General features: G+C 46.7%; 1 protein-coding gene across 1 annotated transcript in view; it reads right to left on the bottom strand.

Moving 5' to 3' along the window:
- Nucleotides 1-1,702: 1,702 nt before the first annotated feature.
- SCN10A (sodium voltage-gated channel alpha subunit 10) overlaps nucleotides 1,703-22,396 on the bottom strand; it is an 81,954-nt gene continuing 61,260 nt past the window's right edge. The window contains exons 20-27 of the mRNA XM_016123915.2: nucleotides 21,044-21,217; nucleotides 16,983-17,105; nucleotides 15,456-15,740; nucleotides 14,677-14,730; nucleotides 13,472-13,609; nucleotides 11,292-11,396; nucleotides 5,932-6,202; nucleotides 1,703-2,919 (exon numbers count right to left, since the gene is read on the bottom strand). Of these exons, the coding sequence (XP_015979401.2) occupies nucleotides 1,703-2,919; nucleotides 5,932-6,202; nucleotides 11,292-11,396; nucleotides 13,472-13,609; nucleotides 14,677-14,730; nucleotides 15,456-15,740; nucleotides 16,983-17,105; nucleotides 21,044-21,217 (2,367 nt within the window). The remainder of the gene's footprint in view (nucleotides 2,920-5,931; nucleotides 6,203-11,291; nucleotides 11,397-13,471; nucleotides 13,610-14,676; nucleotides 14,731-15,455; nucleotides 15,741-16,982; nucleotides 17,106-21,043; nucleotides 21,218-22,396) is intronic.

The raw sequence follows: 22,396 nt of genomic DNA on the forward strand, positions 1-22,396 counted from the left end.
ATGTAGACGTTGAAGAAGCTGCACAGTCAATATGTGTGCTATCTAGATACAAACCAGGCATCCAGAGAACAGCTCATTTGAACTGGGGCAGCCTATGCCTTCAGCTATTGCATCACCATTTTATTACCCTGCATCTCGTGGGGGCTGAAAAATCCCATTAGTATCTTGAAAGATACTCTTTGGCCTCTGGAGAAAGAAAAGCATAGCCCTGGAAATTCCATATCCATGAGGCATGAAAGGTGGACTAGCCTCTACTTTTGTAAATGTGTAAATGAAAAAATCTTACGATCAAATATATATCAAGAAGTTGACCTGATCTTTGTCATTGTGGCAGGGAATGTCCCAAGAATTAATAGACGATCCTTACTGTCAGTAAGACGCTTTAGGTTGTATGTTATCACACCAAATGCCTGCTCTCCTTCATCTTAAGACCTGCTGCATAGCTTTGGCCTGAATATTCTCTCTGATAACCCTTACTCCATTCACTGCATAAACGAATTCACCTTTTGGCTTAACTTCCATTATTTCTGTGCATAGATCAGTACCCATCATATAATGAGTACTTAATAATATTTGTAGGATGAATTAAAGAAAATATTGGCTATACCTTTTATCTCCTAGATCATCCTCCTCAAAATAACTGTCTTTCTTTTGATTATACTAATTATGGAGTCTTGGCTCAAAGGGAATGTGAAAATCTTCCTTCTTAAAGTCTGACTATGAGACGTGGACTAGGCCTAGACTATATCCCAAAGCTGCCTTTTTAGCTACATAGCAGAGAGGTCTGGCCATTGCAGCTTCAGAAGAGAGAGTATTATCCTCATCTAAATCGGGTCAGGGCACCACTGAATTCTACGACTTGAAATGCAAAGGCTATAGGGAACGTTTATTCTGTTTGCCTCCACCAATTTTGCAAGTGTGAAAATTGAGGTTTAGAGGGCAAGAGCTTGGCCAGGTCAACCAGGTGGTCAGTGGAGGAGTTAGGATTAGGACAAGCTCTCAGGATAGTGCTGCTTTCTGCCCCACCTAGCCTCAAGCTCAAACTGAAAAATATCAGGAACCCTGAAAGGGAAGGAGAAGTGATTTATGACATACCAATATCACATAATTTTTTTAAAAAATGATGCTTTAAGATATAATATTGGTCTAGACATATCTTTAAAAATATTTTTAATAGATATCTCAAAGGACTTTCATGACATAGACCATAGGTGTTACCCTGGGCTGGAGCAGTGGTCTTGCAGCTCTCAACATGCAGTCATGCAAAATCCTAAATAACATTGCCATTCTCTATGTGGCAGTTCACAGAGGACTGCCTTGGACCTTCAGCAACATCTTTGCCATATATTTTTGGAAGTTCTGGTCCTGAGAAGTTTGCCTTGGTAAATGAAAGCTCTGGTCACAGTCAAAATAAAAGGACCAGGGATATATATATATTTTTTTGGAAAGTAATGGAAGCCATCATCTGATATTGAAATTGAAAAGGGAAGTCACAGTGGAGATGCTCTTGGCTCCTGACTTCCTTTGGTGTATGGGGGTTTCTCCAGGGGTGGTTACCAACTGCATTCCCTTACTCAGTTCTGACATTGTGACCAGTGGCATGCATTGGCGAGGTGGTAGCTGGGTACTACCTGGAGTGGGAAAAAGTTATTATGGAGCAGAAGGACACATCAGAACTGGACATGTCCATGCTGGAGTGTCCTCACTGGGGCCCAGGGGCAGTGGCTTCCTTACTGGTAGCTTCACTTACATTTTGTATTGAGTTAGATGTGCTCATGTTGACTTGATCACTAAGGCCTCTAGTGACACTGTCATAGGATGGCGGGAAAGATGTAGCAGATGCAGTTTCAGATTTGTCTGGGAGCGCACAACCTTCATTCCCCATGAATGCAACAAAGCCTTCATCTGGGAGTGACACGGCCTCCTCCTCAACCCTGAGCATGCCTGGGGGGTTGGAGATTGTCTTAGAGCGGTGTAGCACATAGCTCCGATAGGCCTTTTGAATGACAGTGGCTGAAATATCTTCTTGCTTCCACCGGAGGGTGGTGGCTATTGGTTCATAGGATGCTTTTGAAAGATTAGTTGCCATAAACTTCTCCTCCATATTTGCCTTCAGAGAATCCAGCTCCCCAGATTCTCCCAGAACATTCTTGGTGAAGGCAAAAAGAATATCCAAACAATGGATCTTATCACCAGGGACCAAAGGCAGGTCCATCTGGATTAATCTATTCCGATTGGGTTTTGGGATTCGCAGAGGGCCAGAGAGGGTATCTGCAAAGTCTGAGAGGGCAGAAAAGGTGATAAACTGGGTGGCCTCGGGGTCGAACTTCTCCCAAGTCTCGTAGAACATGTCAAAGTCGTCCTCACCCAGGGGCTCCGTGCTCTCCTCTGTGGCCACATTGAAGTTCTCCAAAATCACCGCGATGTACATGTTGACCACGATGAGGAAGGAGATGATGATGTAGGTGGTGAAGAAGACGATGCCCACGGCGGGGCTCCCACAGTTCCCTCTGGTCCCATTGTTATTGGGCAGATTGGGGTCGCAGTAGGGGGGCCCCGTGTTGAGGATGGGGCTGAGGAGACCATCCCAGCCGGCCGACGTGGTGATCTGGAAGAGGCACAGCATGCTGTTGGCGAAGGTCTGGAAGTTGAACATGTCGTCGATGCCGGCCTCCCACTTGACGTGGGGGAAGCTGGCCATGCCGAAGATGGAGTAGATGAACATGACGAGGAAGAGCAGCAGCCCGATGTTGAAGAGGGCGGGCAGGGACATCATGAGGGCGAAGAGCAGCGTGCGGATCCCCTTGGCCCCGCGGATCAGCCTGAGGATGCGGCCGATCCGCGCCAGGCGGATGACTCGGAAGAGCGTTGGAGAGAAGTAATTTTCAAGTGATGTAAGAATTGCAGAAAACACCAGGCCTTTCGAGGAGAGAGGAAATGCTCTAATTAGTACTTCCAACCATGAGCCCTGACACAGTTGGCTGTGATCACAGCCCTCATCTCTGCTCCAGATGGACCTCCACGTGAGCATCAGTATTTAAGAACTCTGGGCCCTCTCAGCCTGGCACAGTGGTTGGCATAGAGTAGGCGTTCGGTAAGTGTTCATCACACAAATCCTTTCTTCCTCAAGTGAGTCTCACCCTTCCTACCATGTTCTTATCTTTCTCTCCATCCAGAAGATCGCCATAGTCAATCTCCATGGTCAAAACCTTAGCTTCTGAAGCCTAGTTCAGCTGGAAGCGATTGTACCATATTTCATACACACACTGCCCTTTGTCTGTTTCTGTCTAGGACATAGACCCTGTTCTTCCCTGAGAATTTAGCTTTTGGGTTATGCCCTTTCCCCCACCCTGATCCTATGCTCTGTGAAGTCCAGGACCCCCTATGATTCATCTCCCTATCTCCTACTGTGAAGATTAACTCAGTTCCTGGCACATGGTCCTGGGGATAATTGTACAGAGGCTGGTATTAATTATAAGGGGGCCTGAGGAGTTGGGCAACTTGCTGACAGCTAAAGCAGAATGGCTTTGAAGGGCCAGCTGTCTGTATAATGGTTTTTATTTATTTCTTTCATTTCCAGCTGTGTTCGAACTCTGTCAGGGCCTGGAGATGGGCTTGTTTAAGTCAGTTAAAGCCTCCCACCCCAATCATGAACAAGGTTAGAAAGATGAAAAATGCATACATCTCCCTATCTGGTATCTAACTGGATTTGTGAAACCTGATCTTGGGACCTGCAGAGGCCTACTGGGGCCACAGAAGATTAGGTAAGGCCTTTAGGTAAGACAGAATTCGGAACCTCTGAGGACAAAAGTTGAGGGGTGTGTAAGCCAGCTCTTTCCTTGCCAAGGTTCCCTTGACCCTCTTCTACTTACCTTTTGTCATAGAAACATGAGTAGTGGCAATATTGCATTGGAAGGAGGAAAGAAATGGGAGGAGACTTGGGATATAATTATAATTTAGATTATAAAAACTTTATGAAAGCCTCTCCTAAAGTCTACTTTAACTGGGACATTATTCCATAGTGTGAATTACATTACGTGTCCATATAATCTCCTAAAATTCTGACAGCCAACTGGTCTACATCTACTTCAAGGGAGAATGAAAGTTCCTACTTGTAACAATTGGATACTCATACATGTTTTGCTGGTGGGAAGGAAGAAAGGGAGAAAGGGAAGGAGGGTAGAAGAACGGACAGGTGGAATCTGTCTTTCATTTGCTTTCTAGCTCTTTCTGAGTGACCTCTGCCCAGTGAGTGGATGGTGGTGTTATATAGGTTATAGGAGCTGGTAGTTAAGGTGTCCACATTATAGAACTGAGTACTTTGAGTATATTTTATTTCTATAATACTAATACGGGAAGTCATATAAACAAGCTCCTTTCTCTAATATAAAATCAAAACGGCCTTTAGAATCTGTCGCTTTGGAAGACAAACACAAAATAAACCTCCCACAAAAAACAGCAACAACCAGAAAATAAAACAAAAACCAAAAATACATTGAACTTCCCCTGAAACAACCCTAAAGAAACTCAACACTGTTTCAGCACCAGGATAGGGCGATTGATTAAATGCTGCCAAGTCGTATTTAGATTCTATTAGCCTTTGATAGTAAATCAATGGAAAATTAAATCTACAGCTATGCCTAGACATGAAAAGTAAGCAGGTCATGATATAATAGGTCAGGATGTATTTATAAAGCAAAATAAAGTTAGTGTGCTGATATCTGGCCTTTATAGGGCCAAACTTTGGCTAAACCACAGAAAGGCCAGGGGCAGTCTTTTAGTTGTTGGTGGGAGGCTTCTTGCTTGTTAGAACATTAGCCTGGTCCAAATTCAGTTTTGCCTTTTACAAACTGTATGACCTTGCATAACTTTCTGAATCTCTGAGGTTCAATTTCAAATGTATAAAATGAGGATAATAGCACTTCTTCACAGGGCTGCTAAGAAGATTCATGGAGCCCAGCCCAGCTCAGAACCCAGCAAGCGTTCAATTATGGCTACTCCATTCCCCACTGAATAGAGTTAGCCTCTGACTCTACTCATTTTCTCTGAACACTTTTGGCTCCCAAATATTGGGCTTATCATTCGACAACACCCAGATTAGACCATACTAGCATTGATCTCTTGGCATTGATCTCTTGACTTTTCTATCACTCATATACAGATAGTTATACAGAGATTTAATTCCGGACCCTTGACTACAAATCTCCTTGAACAATCTCTTCCTAGACTTTCCTCACTCCACTGGCAACCCACCTCCTTTTCCAAAAAGGATTTTATGACTCACTCCACATCACACCACCCACTCTTCGATTGAAGATCATAAAAAGAAGGCCCACTGGAGACTCCATCATCTTAGGTGTTCTGGAGGAGCTATTGTTCCCTATCAGCCCCCACCTGGTGATGGTTGTGTACACAGTAGGTGCCTGAAGACACTTCATGACGGCATGGAGAAGACCAGTGGAAACTCTCCATTCCACTGAGAGGCCCAGGGACATTTAAAATCTGCTGCTTTTGGAAGGCAGCAAATATTGGGCTCCTTTAATGTACAGTGTGTTAAAAAATTTGTCGATCTGGTGACAGCCAGAGGGGAAGAGGGTTGGGGGGCTGGGAGAAAGGGGCAAAGGGTAAAAGATTACAAATTAGTAGTCCATGGATGGTCACAGGGATGGGGAGCACGGCATAGGAAATGCCATTAGCATTAATGTAATGGCTAGGTGGAGAGCCAGAAGAAATAAAGGGCAATTAGGGAGATTGTTTTATAAACTATATAAGTGTCTAACTGATGTACTGTGTACTTGAAACAAAACAAAACAAAAAAACCGAATCCAAAACAAAACAAAGTTTGTCGATTGTCGCCCTGGTTTTGAAAGAACAGCCAAAACAACCCCAAGCCGAGGCCGGGCTTCCCCACCATGCATGATGCCCACTTACTCCCAATGGAGAGAACCACGACGATGAGGTCAAACACATTCCACCCGTTGGTAAAGAAGTACTGCCTCAAGGCGAACATCTTCATGACACACTCTCCCGTGAAGACGGCCACGAAGAACTGGTTGATTTTGTTAAGGATTTTTGTCTTTTCTTCGCTCTGATCATCAGTCTCTACCATCATGGTGACCATGTTGAGGCAGATGAGGACCATGATGATGATGTCGAAAGTCTGTTTGGTCACGATGTCAAAGACGAAGCCCTGGTACTTGTTCTGAGGAAACAAGAGATGGTACGCCAGGGTCTTTAGGCCAACATAAACCAGGCATCCGGAGAGGCTGTGGCTCTCCATAGATGGCTTTTTAAAGTCCGTCTCGTTTGTCTCCCTCATGCTCCATAACTAAACAGAAGCCAACTCCTGTCCAACATCTCACTCTTAGTTAATTCTACCTCATTGTTTCAATTCAAGTTCTCATCACCCGTTAGGCCCCATGAAGTCAGCAGGCACTTTGTCCTTGTCCATGCTCTTCCATCCATTGGCAATGCCCTTCCAGCCCATCTCTTGGCTATCTAAATCCCAATAGTCTCAAGTGTTCCATCGTTTGTAAGCCCCACTTCCTCCAGGGAGTTCTCCTTAAACATATCACACTACATTGCTCCATCCCTTCCTTGAATTCCCACGTTCCTTACAGTCAATCTTGAGTTCTAGCATTCCATGTATGCTTCTCCTTTTTTCCTACTAGGCAGTGAGCTCTGTGAGGATAAGGATCAGGTCTTATTTAACTTTGTGTTCCTGTAGTGTCTTGCATAAAGCAAGAGTTCAAGAACTGCTTGCAAAATTTTTGATTCGAGGGTATAGTTAAGTATGAAGGTGCAAGTGACTTCTGCAGATGTTCTCTTTATTCCTGGGGCTATGAAGATGTCTAAGCAAATGCAAGTACAGGGCATGGGGTCAGGTTTTGGCCATTTGCATTCTCAGAGAGAGGCAGAGTGGCTTGGGTGACCAATAGATCATTTCCATGTGGCTATATTTACAGTGTTTTTAAAAAGTTCCTAGTATGGCCCTCGTGGTCTTGACATCATACTATTCTGTGACTCCTTGATCTGAACTCCATCCTTTACCCCTCACCTTCTCCTAAGCTCTGTGGAGCTTTGGTTGGCAAACATCTCCTCTTACTCAGTGGCTGCTTATTCTCTCTCATCCCATGTACTCCAGGGCTAGGAGGTAGGCTTAAGCTCCTTCTTGTTCCCCACTGTCACTTCTAAACCTTTGCTCTTCTTGTGTCTTGTAAAAACGCTTCTTCTTTGAAGCCTGTGTCATCTAGCTTGTCCACCTCCACCTCCCTTCATTGCTGCCACTTACAACCTCCTGGTCCCTCTGCTTCATTACTGATGAGTGAGGCTCTTGACCACACTTGGATACTCTTGGCTATTATATCTGGATTTCTTAGCTAAATCTCTAATGACCTAGTTTTTTCTAACTTAAAGAAAAGTCTTCTTGAAACTCACATCCTCCTCCAGTTACCAGCCTACTTCTCTCCCCACTTGTACAGCAAAATTTCTTGAAAGAATTGTATGTAATCGCTCTTTCCCATTAACTCCTCAATCCACTCTAGCATAGCTTTTGTCCTCATCCTGCCAATAAAATTGTTCTTGCTAAGATCACCAATGACCTCCATAATGCTAACACCAAGGACACTTGTTTGGCATTGCTTACCAGCTCCTCCACCTTGAAACGCTCCCTTCTTGATTTTCATCATGTCTTATTTTTCCTGGTTCTTTTCTTAACTTTCTGGATTTTTTTTTTTTTTTTTGAGTATTCTTTACCTAACCGTTAGCTGTTAGAGTTCCTTAAGGTTTAGTCCTAGGTACCCTTTGCTTTTTAGTCCCATTCTTCCTCCCTTGGCAATTTCTCAAGCCTGTGAATTAATGTATGTGTGATTTTTGCTGATTATTTCCAGGAGTCTCTACACTGTAACCTCTGTGATGGCAGGAGGTTGTCTATCTTGCTCACTGCTATATCCCCAGTATCTGCATAGTACCTGGCACTAGATAGATGCTCAATAAATAGATGAATGAATGGGCGACAGCTCTGTTACCTACCTCAAATAAAATTAGAAAATGACTCTGCTAGGGTTTGATTACATTTAAGTCTGTACACGAGGCACTTACTGAATGCGTATTATGTGCAGGGCTCTACAGGAGTGGCTGCAAGGCAAGAAGAGAGGAAGCTGTTAGGAGCTCCCACCAGGGAGCTCCTCAGAGCTGCAAAGCAGGCGGAGGGGTCAAGGGCTATGACAGAGGCTGGTTCCTACTTTCTGCTTCATGATGGAGATGAGTTGCTACTCTATGGGGTCAGGGCAGAGAATCAGACCCAAGTGGGCCTGGCTCTGGGTGTAACTACTGGCTCACATCATTCCTGGAGGGGTGAGGGGTATTGCTGGGCCACTAATACCTTTCATTTCATCACTAAACATGGTGGAATAAAAGGCCCATTCATGGCCACGTGACTTCTACTTAAACAAAATGGGCAATGACGTTGCTAAGTTCCAGGCATCAAGTTTGTCCTAGATATTCAGGTGCTGGGGAATGGAGCAGCTTACCGGCTGTCTTGGCTTCGCCGATGGGAAGGGATCCCACCTTTGCAACCCTCAGCGCTCTAAGAGATGATGATGCGGTGGATGACTGATAATGTGATATTATAAATCCTATTATTTTTCTATAAAGTGCAGTATGTGAAACCTGCTTTTAGTGATTTCTACTGTAGGGAATGCTGCAGAATAATATTTCTCATTCGTGTGGAAATCTTAGTCTTTGCTATGGAAGAGGCGTACGGTGTAAAACCCGGGCTTCACCAGAGGTGCAGGGTGGTCTGTCTGCGCATGCGTTGGAGGTCCCTCTGTCGTCCGCGTGGGCCGTGCCATGACGTGGCACCCATGCAACTGTGCGGCAGAACTGTGCGGATGCCGTGCTTATCTAATCGGCCTGTCCTGTTGGGACCCTTAAGGGAAGAAGGTGAGCATCTTAGTGCCCATAACCTGGCAAAAAGGAAGCTGGACTCAGGAAGGCAAGTTTTAGGCGGCAGAGGAAATCTCTCTCTCTTTTTTTTGAGTTTCTTTCTTGGCTCTGGACTTTGAAAAGGACAGGCGGTCAGGCTTGTGCCGCTGAGTGGTAGGATGCCAAGATGTTGCCTACCATATGGATGCCAGCCAGGAGCTGGGATGGGCTAAGGCTTGTGGGCCCTGGAGGTCAGCTACATGCAGTTGCTGCTTGAGCCCTGCTCAGCTAGTTTTCCTTGGACAGCCCTAAGACTTCAAAGTCTTGCTTGAATGTTTTGGCCTTGCTGAACTATGCTAAGGGGAACAAAAGAAAGAGTGTTTGCTATTCTTGGACCAGAATTTTGAGGAGAGAGCCATGCTCTTCCACTAAAGCTAGTAAAATATTGATAATTATCAATACCTTCCCCTCCACACCCCTTCCACACACATCTCCTATCATAAATGATGATAAATATCAGGAATAAAGTTGGGCTATTGTTCTTATTCACACGAAGGATGCCCCCCAGTGCCAACCTTGGGGCTTCTTGGTCGTGGCTTAATTAGGATTTTGTTGCAGGTTTTTCTGCCCAACCATCAACCTATTGTAGTGGCTGAAATTCTAGCATCAGGTTCCTACCTTTATATTAAGACAGTGTCCTCTCCAGGGTCCCCTTTTGAGATGCAGCCCACCCTGTTCCGGGGAAACTTCCTTCCTTTAGAGGAGGAAGCTCTGGTAGCCTGTGGGATTGGTTGGTGACAGTGAAGAAGCTGAGAGTTATGGAGAGATTGAGTAGTATGTAGGGGAAGGTTTCAAAAACCACCATGATTTTGCCAAGAGTTGTCTCTAGCATAGAGCTCCTTGGTGTCTGGTTCGAATGCGGATTCGACATGAGTCTAGGCACCAGTGAAGGCCAGCACGGACTCAGCTGTTTGTTTCTCAGTAAATCTGAGGATCCTCCTCCTCTAGCTCTCAATTTGACTAATTGGCTAGACTCAGCCTTTTACCTCCATATTTTAATTTTGAATCCATTCCTGCCCATTGGACTGGTTGACAGAAGGATACTCAAAAAAACTTAAGGACTTTCCTGCAGGTTCACCCAACCCCAGTTATCTTGATCTCATGTGGGAATTGGGAGGAACCTTCTGCCCCTACAGAGGTCTGAACATCCTATCACTTCCCATTATAACATTTTCTTTCAGAATTGATAATAGTAAATTATATATGACCTCTGTTTCTAAGGTGAGTGTGTCAAAGGTCATAATATTTTCCTCCTCCTATAAATGTTTTCAAGATTCTCTGTTCATGAAGTTTTCAGTAACTTATGCAAATCCCATGCCTTGGTTTAGAAATTCTAGTGCCTAGGCCAACAGAATGTACATCTCCCTAAGTCATTTAGGGAAAGGCCTGTCTCTTTGTTGAAGGTCCTTAGTCTCTGCTCTTTTGTGGGGAAGGGCTAATGGGATTGTACCATGGGCAATGTCTGTAGTTTTCTTCATAAATGTTGCATCTTAACCACAGAAAAGTTGTGTAAAGGGACAAGCTACCCATTCCATTCGCTGGAGTGGATGGCTCAGAAATTCTCTGAAGAGGTTCAGCTGTACATTTTCGACACAGCAATATCCCCCCTCCCAAACCTGTTCATCCACTTCCATCAGGGGCCAGCCAGGGGTCTGATTTTTCCACCTTCTGACAGAGACCTGAGAAGAACTTAGATGGTAGATATCACGTATGGTTTGGGCGCTGCATTTAATAGGGGAATAAAGGGGAATGTCTCTTAGGATCTTCGTAAATAAAGAAATGAAAGTGGAGCATGGCCCTAAGTCTTAGTCAATCTTTAAGCATTAGAGTGGGATAATTTTTGGTTGCTATCGTGCCACCTGACCGTGATCTTGACCAGCCCAGGATCCCAGGGGGTTGGGTTTCGGCCCTTTCCTCTCTGTCTACCTGTAGGCCTGGGTGGAATGCAGGCTAGGTTGGAGATACATTACGATCTACATCATGTTGCATAATCACACAAATGTTTTATCTCGGGGCTCTAACCACTCTACTATCACTTAGCCTAATCTGTTCTCAACCCTGTGCTTGAACCCTAAAAATGTTGGGGAACTCAGTACCTCCCTAGATAGGTCTATCTGGAGTAACCATAGAAGACATGTTCACTCCAGAAGATCAGAGTTGCTTCTTGTAGACTTCTTGACCCTCATTACCCTCCTCCTTAAACTCCACTCAGATCTCTGGCACAGAGGTCACGGCCTAGCACAGGCATAGGCTGTCAGGTTAGATTGCCAGACATCTTCTTTTGGGGGGAAGCTCTGGGGGCTCACCAGGGGCCGGGGGATGGGCTTCTGGGGCTTCTTGGAGCCCAGCTTCTTCATGGCATTATAGTACTTCTTCTGCTCCTCTGTCATGAAGATGTCCTGGCCCCCTAAGTATAGGAGAGGATAACATACGTCACTGTTATTAAAGCAACGGGAACCCCTAGGGATACCAAAATCATAGCATGCTGGAGGGGAAGGACATCTCAACTTCCTTCCCACTCTGCAGAAAGACAGGCCGAAGCCAGCATCAAGCAGCGTCCGGCCCAGGGGCCATAGCCAGTGACAGAGCAGATGGGACTGAACCCCAGCTCTGACTCACTGCCTGAGTCGCTGGAGCAAAGCCTGTTCCTTGTCCCTAGGAACTCAGAGATGCTGCATGGACAGAGGTGGAGAGGGTTTGGGAACAGGACCCGAGGAGAAGGTCTGTATCAGTTCAAATCTGAACCTTGAATCCAACCTGCTCATTCCAGTCCAATCCACTGGGCTTCTAGAACCACATTTCCTTCCGGAGGCAAGAGCTTCCCTAAGGGCTTGCTGATGCAAAGACCCTGGGACCCAGCTCCTTGACTCCTTCCTGGAGAGAAGGAGCTGAGGACAGGCATTGCCTTATCCAAGGGTCCTCGGAGAATGCTTGATTCGTTCTCTTAAGGCCCTGTCAGTTGCACTGTCCTCTGTGGTTATAGAGTTCACTGAAGATGCCTTCCTCCCTTAGGATTGGATGTTAGTTTTCTTTAGGGATGCTTTAAATCTCCTTTATTAAGCCTCTCACCTTTTAATTCCTGATATAATTTGAAAGCCTCTGATTTCAATAGTATGTTTGTATAAATTAGTCACTGCAAATGCTGGGGAAATGGACCGAGATCTGTAGGGTTTGAAGGGAGATTTCAGAAAGTTTGTGGACACAGAGGACTTCTTGAGAGAAGCATCTCTGGGGTGGGGGGAGGGGCAGAGGGTTAGCGAGTACCAAGTGGAGCCACGCTGAGAACTCTGGGCCAGAAGCAAACAGTTTGTTGCCCGAGCTTGACCACAAGGTAATCTCTCACTCTATTCCCTGACATGGCCAGCTCCATGCCTAGACCGAGGTTTCCTCAGCTGTAAAACGGAGGAAGTATTGAGTGGATGGTCACAAAGGCCCCAGGGCACCGATGACACTGGTCAGTGCTTTGGCTGTCTTGCTGAGCCCCTCTTGGGCTCCTGAAGACCTGCCCTGCCTCTTCTCATCCTCAGAATTCTGGCTGAGGACGTCCTACAGGTGGGATACCGACCCCACGAAATATATAATCTAAACTATCACAGCGACGCTTTTTCTCTAGTGACTATTGAGTGCTCAGCCCTAAATGGGGTGCTTCTAATACACGGTTTTATTTACCTTTCACCAAAAATTGTGCAAGTAGGTATTAATAATCCCTTGGACAGCATGAAAAAACTGAGGCTCAAAGAGGTTTTAAAAAATTGCCAGGAAGTGGCTGAGTGGGGAATGCAAACCCAGGCTTGTATGATGCCAAAACCAATGCTGTGTTCTCAGTGCTATGCTATGATTTCTCCGTGCAATCCCTTCCCCGATCTCAGTTTATACAAATCCAGAATGGTGCTCTATCTGCCTCATGGAGGGCATTAAACGAAAGGATAGCACGAAAGCATTTTATACCTTTAATAAAAATATGAAAGGTTATCTGGGATTGGAATCCTGTTCATCAGAGTCAGCACCCACGGAAGCAAGGGTCGTCTTCCCCATCCCGAAGAGTGTTGGGATCCTGTCTACACTGGGGCTCTGGCCATTCCTGCAGTGTCCTGACTCAGTGCCCTGGATGTCAGGGCTCCACACAGAGGCAGCAAGTGCTGGAGCCCTTTCTTTCCTTGTTGAGATTTCTCAAGGGGTCACCTGGGACATGGCCAACACACCTGGTTCCAGCTAGGAGGACCACAGCACTCTGGGAGAGAGGAGGGGGGCCCGAGGGTGGGGTGATGCTGATACGGAGAAGTACAACTGTTCCAGCAGCTGCCCCAGACACCAAACAGAGGTGAGGGTCGCAATCGGGGGGCAGAGGTCAGTGTTGGTGTCAAAGGTCAAAACTGGGCTCCCGGTCAGGCACAAAAGGCTGTGAACAGCGGTGACTTGAGCCTTGAGGGACAGGAAATATAGAATTGGCCACTACTGCAGAAACGAAAACCCGAGCCCCACTTATCTTTTTCTTCTGTTGATTAAAGTTGTCGATTATGACCCCGACAAAGAGATTGAGGGTGAAGAAGCCTCCGAAAATGATGAAGACGACGAAGTACAGGTACATGTACACGTTGTTCTCCCACTTGGGCTGCAAGTTCACCTGTGAGCAGACAAGGCGGAGAGCGGGGAGGAGGGTGCTGTTTTAGTTTGTGCTCACCCCAAAAGCCAACCCCAGGACGAGGACCTGGGTGCAGATGCTTCATTTGGGAGACGATGCCAGGAAGCAGGCGTGAGGGAGGAGAAGGGTAACAGGAATAGGAGGAAAGCAAGCGAAAGGGGGTGCCGCGAAGCAGCCGTCACTGTGGGCCATTGGCATGCCATCCTGTGGGCGCCCTCTAGGGAGCTTGACCTCCGAGGGACAGGGAAGCAGGAGCATTTATCTACAGACTCCCAAAACTTGTCCGTGAGGGTTGCCCTTGGGGGCCTTACATCCCTCACCCTGGGGGGAGAGGCTGCTGAACCAGCTCTGAGGCACCGAACAAAGTCACGTCTCAGACAGAGAATCAGAAACACAGCACGTGAGTGAACTCAGAGGTGGCCCGAGGGGATACGGAGCAGGGCAACAACAGTGCGCATGGGTCCCCAATCTTTTTGGCACCAGGGACCCCCGCTCCTATGAGCATCTAATGCCTGATGCTCTGAGATGGAGCTGAGGCGGTGATGCTAGCCCTGGGGAGCGGCTGCAGGTACAGATGAAGCTTTGCTTTCTTGCCCGCCACTCACTCCTGCTGTGCGGCCCAGTTCCTAACAGGCCTCCGACAAGTATTGGTCCATGGCCTGGGAGTTAGAGACCCCTGTTCAACACCATCTCCTCCACCTGGCTGCCATGATAGGACCTGAAATTCTATTTCATTGCTTCGGTTGTTTTTACCGTCGCCCCAGCTCCCACCTCTGCCCAGGGAGCAGCCCCCTTATACACAGTTCTTTATCTGATATTTTCCTCGGTGGCGAGAAGAGAAAGGGCTTGAGAAGCCTGAGGAGTGTGTATGGAAGGGAAACAGGCTTGGTTGGCTGTAAATATCCAACAGAGGGACAGCTGGACACTGCTCCTGAGAGGGATAGTGCCAGGCTGCTGGGTGGTCTCCTCCTCTGGCCACCTTCGCTCCAGTTCAGATAGACTGATGAGGGCAGGACATACGGAGGGCAAGACAGGAGGCTGAGACTCACCCCTCGGGAATCGATAGCCGCATACATGATGTCCATCCAGCCTTTAAATGTTGCCTAGAAACAAGGAGCAGAGGCCACTGAGTATCTGCCCATCTGTCTACACTGGCTTCTGTTTTGATTAACTTATTTGTCTGTTTTTCTCATAGAACACAGGCCCCTGTGGAGCCAATTCTGACTTGCCTCTGTATCTCCCAGGGCTGAGCTCAATGCCTGACATACCACAGCTACTTAGGGATTGTTTGTCAAATGAATGCAGGAACTGGCGGGGAACTGCATGACTAATGTGCAAGCAATTGTGTCAGCACTGAATGAACAAGTGGGTGAAGGCAGGGGATGAATAAATGAATGGATGAATGAATGAAGTACAAATGTGTTTGACTGACATAATCACTAGAATTATCTATCATTATAATAGACTTGGAACATAATCTTTTATCCTCTAGGAGATAATTTGCAGTATAAAACAGAACACGTGGCTGTATCATGTCTATTTTGTATAAGTAGTGAATTCTAAGTTATCACCTGGTACAATCCCCTGGCAGGTCCATCCCTTTATTCTATTCTATTAGCCCACACTGGTCTAATTGTACCATGGGGAGATCACACTCATTGGTAAGGTTCTCTAGCTTCATGGTGTAGTGTGCAGGAATAGGGAATGACCTCGGGTGGCACTGAGTGCTACTCCTTGCAAATTCTCTACATAGCATCTTCTGGAAGACCCCAGACCTTCCATGTTATTGAGCAGCCAAAGAAGAGGCATGTTTGATCTCGGGACTCACCACCTGCAGAAGCGCGAGGTAGCCCATTGCAACGTTATCAAAGTTGACCTTCATGTTGACCCAAAAGAGGTTGCCAGTGTTGTTTTGAAGGCTACAGTCAGACTTATTATTCACAATAGCCAAAGGCACAAGAGAAAAGTCTCCATTGGTGGTGTTGATGCACTTCCCAAACTTCCCTGAAAAGAAGTTCATGCCCATGATGCTGAAGATGAGCCAGAAGATGAGGCAGACGAGGAGGACATTCATGATGGACGGGATGGCACCCACTAGGGCATCCACCACCACCTGGGAGAAAATGCAAAAGGACCTGGAACCCCACAAATGCCCACCCCTCTCTTCTGAATCCAGCTCCTTTCTACACTCGCTCAGGCTGCTTCATGAGCCGGTGGCCTTTGGAAGCTGGAGCAGTGACTTAATCAGTGCAACGATTCAGACTCAGAAGACTGAGAGACTCTGGGCAGCTGAAGATGGGCTCATACCTTCTCTCTAAACTTCTTTCAGGGCAGGGTTCATTGTCTTTCCTCAGGATCGAGGGAATAGACAAGTTTACAATTGCTCACATGCTCATTTAGGGGTGTGATTGGCACATACAGGTTTCTAGAAACTTGCTTTATTTTCCTTAAATGCCACACACAAAAATATAGTTTAGTAGGCATTGCTCAAGAATCAGTGACAACCTAAAACCACAGTCACGAACTTGCTTATTTGTAAATCAGCAACCTGGAGATAAAAATCAAATAAAAGTCAAATTATTTCAGTCAAACACTCCTAGCGTTTGTAAAGATACAAGTTAATTTTGAAAATTCACTTTTGTTTTTGAAGATCTGACATCTTCTTTAAGTCAATGGTGGAGGAGGAAAGCAAAAACCTCACTTTCTGTACCAGGAGACTTTTGTAGTTGTGAGGAAGGGGAAGGGGAAAAATTAGCAGCCCCTCATCTCCCCATAAGGCAAGGGGCAGCTTTGCGAGCATTCCATCTTGAGGAAAACAGTGAGACCAAGGTGGAGGCCGATAGAGGTGTCTAAGAGAAGGGATGGATGAAAGGGGAAAACCCACAGGACCCGTGACTGTGTTAGGTTGGAGAGAAGATGCATTCCGCCAGGTGGTGGCTGAGGTGCTGAGCTGATGATGTCGCTACATTTGAATGGAAGTATCAGAGGAAAGTCTCGAGCTTGGGACACTTTGAAGATTTTGGCAATGAGGACACCTTGGCAGGGTGAGGAGACTGAGGTAAGGGAGGCTTGTAGGGCCGTGAAGCAGGATCACTAAGAGTAGGAGAAGTGAGGCCTGGGTCCTGGCAGCTGTGATGTTTGAGGCGAGAAGGGGAGAGCAACTCACCAAGGGACCTGAAGGGGAACTAGGAAAATTAGGGCACTGTAGCATCACCAGTGTCCAAGCAGGAAGTGAGGACACAGAGCTGACCCGTGGGGGTGGGGCCCAGAGCTCAGGGTCAGTGGCATGGAAGGTGTAAAGTGGGGAAGAGGTACCAAATCCTGCAGACCCAAGTGATTTGGAGGTAGGTCCTACCCGCATGCCTTCAAATCGAGACAGAGCCCGCAGTGGCCGCAGGGCGCGAAGGGTCCGAAGGACTTTGATGGATGACATGTCAGAGTACTCCAGGATCTTGGCTACGAGGCTCGTCAGTGAGATCTGGGTGCAGGCAGAGAGCAGAAGCATCACGTTAGGGTTCCCGAGAGGCTGTCCTGGTGGAAGGAGACGGGAAGTCCCTCCCACTCCCTTCTTTAAGTCGTCGTCCTGGCTTCCCCCTTATTCTCAGTTCCAATGAGAGGTCTAGCGAGAGTGCAATCCCTTCCCTTTTATTAAAGACTACTTTCATCATTTATCTGAACCCCTGGGAAAGAAACACCCTGTCTCCCACATCGCCGGCCCTGGTATGTAGGTGACCAAGCTCCCGGTACATTAAATCAACCTTCCCATTCCTCTCTAGGGTTACCAGCAAGGCCTCAACAGCCTTGAAACTTTGATTGATTTTTAGAGATTTGGAGAGACAATGTTTCTTCATGGGGGTCATGCGAGAGTTTATTTTGAGGAATAGGAAGTTAGTCTCAATTGTATGTGTTCAGAAAAAACAAGGTGGAAAGAATCCATCTGGTTGGGTCTAGTTCCTCTCAAACCCTGATATTTTGTGACCTTGGGCCAGTGCTTTGTTAGTTCAGGTCATACTTTCTTTCATCCCTTTGTGAAATGCGAGAGTCAGACTAAGAGAATTTCAAGGCCCTTCAGTTAGAGTGACCAGCATTAGACCATGAAATCCAGCTTTGACAGACGGCTGAGATACAATGACTGAGTTGTGACTTATTGGTCTGTCCATTTTCCCAAGGATTGCAAAGGACACGCAATGATGTGGAAAACATGGTCACACCTTCCAGGAACTCTGAAGGTGCATAGGCTTGAGTTTGCTAGAGACTGTGACCCAATCATGGGAGACCTCAACTGCACCATGACTGGTCAGCTGACTTAAGGCTTAGCTTATCCTGGCAGCTAGGTGAGATGTACACCAGAACTTTAGAAGGGGAGTGGTTTATACTTGGGTGCTAGAGCCTCAAACAATGCCTATTCTCTGAATGGATGGCATATTCCACCAAGACGAAGACCTAGAATGGCAAGGACCCCCTTCCTTTATCCACATGAGGCTCCAGACACCAGCAGGTGGCACCCGACTGTTTGACACAAGGCGAGGAGGTTTGGGGCCAGTTCCATGCTAGACCCTGTTCAGTCTTTTGCTCAGTCCCCAGGGAAGGCTGCTTCACAGGCAAGATCTGGGGCAATCAGTGGCTGGGGCCTCTCCATCCAAGCCCTGCCACCCAAGCCCAGCTCCACACCCACTGCTCAGGCCACTAGCTTCCCAACTGCTTATCTAGGCTTCTGTGTTGTATCCATCTCATCTCTTCTCCACTAAAAATCTGATTATTGTCACATCTCTCTTACTCCCAATCTTCACTGAAGCTTTATCACTCTTAGGATAAGATCCATACTCCTTAGCCTGTATGACACAGCCACAGTCTACTTTCCCAGGCATATTTTACCCATATATTCGATCCAAATCAAATTGTTCTTTAAATGTACCTGTGTCTGTGCCTTTGCTCAGGGTCACCTTTTAACTACGATGAGCCTCCCCCAGTCCTCTTTGTACCTCAGTGCTCATGCTCATTTTAAGCCCTATCTCTATGGCCACCTCCAATGTGAAGCCTTCCCAGCACCCATTCCCTGCATGGTGGCAGGCTCGTGTCTCTGTGTCCCTGAGATGCTTATTGTTTCCAGCAATGCTCACCACATCCCCTCTTATAATATGTTTATTTCTCTCTGTGTGTCTTATCTGCGGGAATATTGAAGTGTAAACTCCTGGAGATAAGCTTTTATTTATTGGCTTTTATCTCTCCCAGAGTACTTCATAAGACAATCCTATATTTAGTAGTTACAAATACACATTTGATAAACTGAAGAAAAGATGGAAGCATGTTGGGATGGATGGAAGGGAAAAAAGAAAAAAGGAAGAACAGCTGGATCAATAGTTACATAGAAGTATTGATTAAGGGATATAAAAGTGGATAGGATAGATAATTGAAAATAAGGCTGAAAGAAAAAATATGGAATAGTAGATTGGTGGGATGAATAGATGGGGGAAGGATGGCCGGCTGGGTAAAAGGATTGATGGATGAATGGAAAGATGGGGATTTGAATAGAATAGATGGATGGGAGAGATTAGAGAATGGATAGAAGGTTGAGTGGATGGATAAATGGATGGATGGGTGGATGAACGGATGGATGGATGGATGGGGAAAGGGAGGGAGAAGGAATAAATGGCAGGTGGGTGGGAAAAAGAAGGATAGATAGATTAAAGAAAGAATAGAAAGATAGAAGAATAGATGAATAGAAGAATGCTTGGATCGAAGGTACATAAATGAGTAAAAAGAAGGTTAGATGATTGGATAATTAGATAGAAGGATGAATCAAGAGATAGGAAGATCGAAGGACCAAAGATGAGATAGATGGAAAGAAGGTTAGGATGAATGGATGGGCAGAGGGAAGAAGAAAAGAATTTTCAGAATGAATAGATGGAAGGAGAGGACTGATAGGGAGGATAAATGGAAGAAGATGAATGGATGTTTGGAAGGAAGGAAAAAGGAAGGGTGAATGGTTGGATTTATGAAAGGAGGGATGTATGGAAGAGAGGATGGATGCTCAGAAGAAAGAATTAGGAGGAGGATGGATGAAATGAGTAGGTGACCATTTAAAGTGATTAAGACTAAAGCTAGTGAGATATATATAGGTAGGAGTGACTATTCCCCTAATAAGGGCGAGTAGCCAGAATATAAGACTTTCCTTTCATTTATGAATAATTATTTTACATGCACAAAATTATCACCTGTGACTCAGATTTCAGGGCTTACAGTTAGTCCCCGTGGTACAGCGGCCGGAGGCTGCCAGCTATCAGGAAAGGAGAATCGAGTGCACAGACCTGCTGTGGAAGGCCTGACAACATGGGAGGCTGGACAGAATGTTCTGTACTGGACTCCGTCCAGTTTCGGGAGGCAAGTACCAAATACAGACACATTTCCTGACACCTCTGATGTGCAGACCTTGGTGCTGGTGGCTGTTGAAGTGGGAGGGGCAGAGGCAAACGCAAGATGTGCCTCACCCTGCCTGCAGGGACCTTCAGCTGTGCAGAAGTGAACAAATAACTCAGTCAGCCATGTTGCAAAGCCAAGAGGGCAAAGGCCCGCACGGAGATAGAGGACTGCGGTGTTTAAGATTAAGGAGAGATCACTCCTACCTTTTGGGGGGTAGGAAGGCTCTTAGGAGACTTTATAGAGGATGGTTTTCTCACAGCATTGCGGAATCACAAGTCTAAAGTGTGGGAGGCACTTGGTAAATCCCCTGATTGAAGTAGGGACTCTTTGGGACGGGGGGAATAAGTGTGAGTTTGACACAGGAGCTCCAGCTCATCACCTCTCCAAAGGAACCCTCTGCCCCTTTTAGTGCCACTGGGGAGAAGCCAGTGGTGTTAGCTCAGTGGTTCTCCATCCCGGCTGCACACTGGGCACATCCAGGAGCTTTAACAAAATACCGATGCCTGCCTCCACCCTCGTTCTCCCCGCGTCCTGCCCCGGACCAGAAAGATCCCAGTCTCTAGGAAGAGCAGTGTTTATTTATTGTATTTTTAAGAGCTGCCCTGATGATTCCAGCATGCGGCCAGGGCTGAAGACCACTAAGTCAGCGGGTGGGCCGATACCCTGTGCTGTGCAGCTCTCAGCAACCTAAGTCCAGAAGCCTGGTCAATGGATTCAAGGTCATAAGACCTTCGGAAGCCTCATGTAAGTGTGCCTCCTGGATGGAGGCCTAGGAACTGAGGACTCACGTGAGGGTCACGGTTGTGCCAGAATCACGTCCTGCCTGAATCTTACCATTCACAGGTATGCAGGGCCATTCTCAGGCCTCTCGCTAAGTGCTTGAGTCTTTTCTTTGGAGTAGCCCTTGAGAACCAGGCTTCTGAGGTTCCTTGTGCAGCAGCAGCCATTAGTCAGAGGTAAGGCCCCCAAACCCCACGTGCCCACTGAGCCACTCACATCCACAATGAGGAAGTCCAGCCAGCACCAGGCATTGGTGAAGTAATTTTTGAAGCCATAGGCTATCCACTTGAGGAGCATCTCAAAGACAAAGATAAATGTGAACACCCTGTCAGTGTAGTCCAGCAAGGCCTTCACCGTGGGCTTCTGGTCAAGGTAATAGTCTTCGAAGGCCTGGAAAAAAGGGAGCAGAATGGCAGACTGCCTGGTCTCGCATTAGTGGGGCCCGATGATGGGAAAGGAACCCCCAGCTCCTCCCTCAGCCCGTGGGAGAGCTCGGGTAACCAGCTTGCCTGTATCATTTTGTTTTCTCTGCCCTGGGGCGGTAAGGCGGGATAGTGGAGGCCACACGGTGAGATACGAGATACAATCCAGGCCTTCCTCAAGGCGACCTACGGGATGTGCAGCCCTGCTCACACTTTGCAGGGGAGCCGAGTGCAAGTGAGAAAGGAAACCTTCTCGAATTGGATTTTGGAAGGGAACCAAAGGGCTGCTTACTGTGGCTTGGTTTAAAAATAAAAGCATCAAAGGATGTTCACAGGCAGTTCCCAAAAACGAAAGTAAGAATCGCCAATGGATCTCTGAAAAAGACTGTTCTACCTCGCTGGTAATTAAGAGAGTTTGAACGGAAAGAAGATGCCATTTTTTATTTTATCGGATTTGTGAAGATGGAAGAGACCAGGGAACCTCGGTGTTGGCGTGGCTGTGGGGAGGGGGCTTCTCTCCTACGGGGCGGGCCGTGAAAACCAGTTCAGTCTTTTGGAAAGCCAGTTTGGTAACATGACTCAAAGGTTTTAGAAACCAAGCAATTCTGCCTTCAAGAACTGATCTTAAGGACACTAGATGTTGTGGGTGCCCCACCCAGATCCTGTTTAAGGAGCCACAGCACCCCCCTTCCCCCAGCTTTGTGACTATCTGCTGCTAATAGCTCAGCTCCTGAATGCCCCCCGGGAATTTCCTGGGCTGAAGGGACTGCCTTGACCTTAGGAGGCTTTCTGCCCCCTCTGGGGACTGTGGGTTTAAAAGACTTCAAGGTGGGACAGCTCTGTGATGCCCTTGAGCTTCTGAGCTCCGTGGGATCTCTGTTGCTTCCCTCACAGGAGCCTGCTGTCCCCCCATTCCCGGAGAGTCCCCACTTCAGGTTCTGCTTCTGACCAGACCTAAGACAGGAAATGAGCCAATGTCCCCAAAGGCATAGACCATACAGACTCTTTGAAGGTTATTAGAAGTAAACACTGGGATAACTTAAATCCTTTGTGAGAACTTATAGAATGCATAATTATGGCTTCGGCTTTGTAATATTTATGTATCGCATGCATGAGAAAGATGGGCCGGAAGTACACCAAATGTTTT

This window comes from Rousettus aegyptiacus, unplaced genomic scaffold (genome assembly GCF_014176215.1).
Source record: "Rousettus aegyptiacus isolate mRouAeg1 unplaced genomic scaffold, mRouAeg1.p scaffold_m13_p_4, whole genome shotgun sequence".
In the NCBI taxonomy this organism is placed as follows: Eukaryota; Metazoa; Chordata; class Mammalia; order Chiroptera; family Pteropodidae; genus Rousettus; species Rousettus aegyptiacus.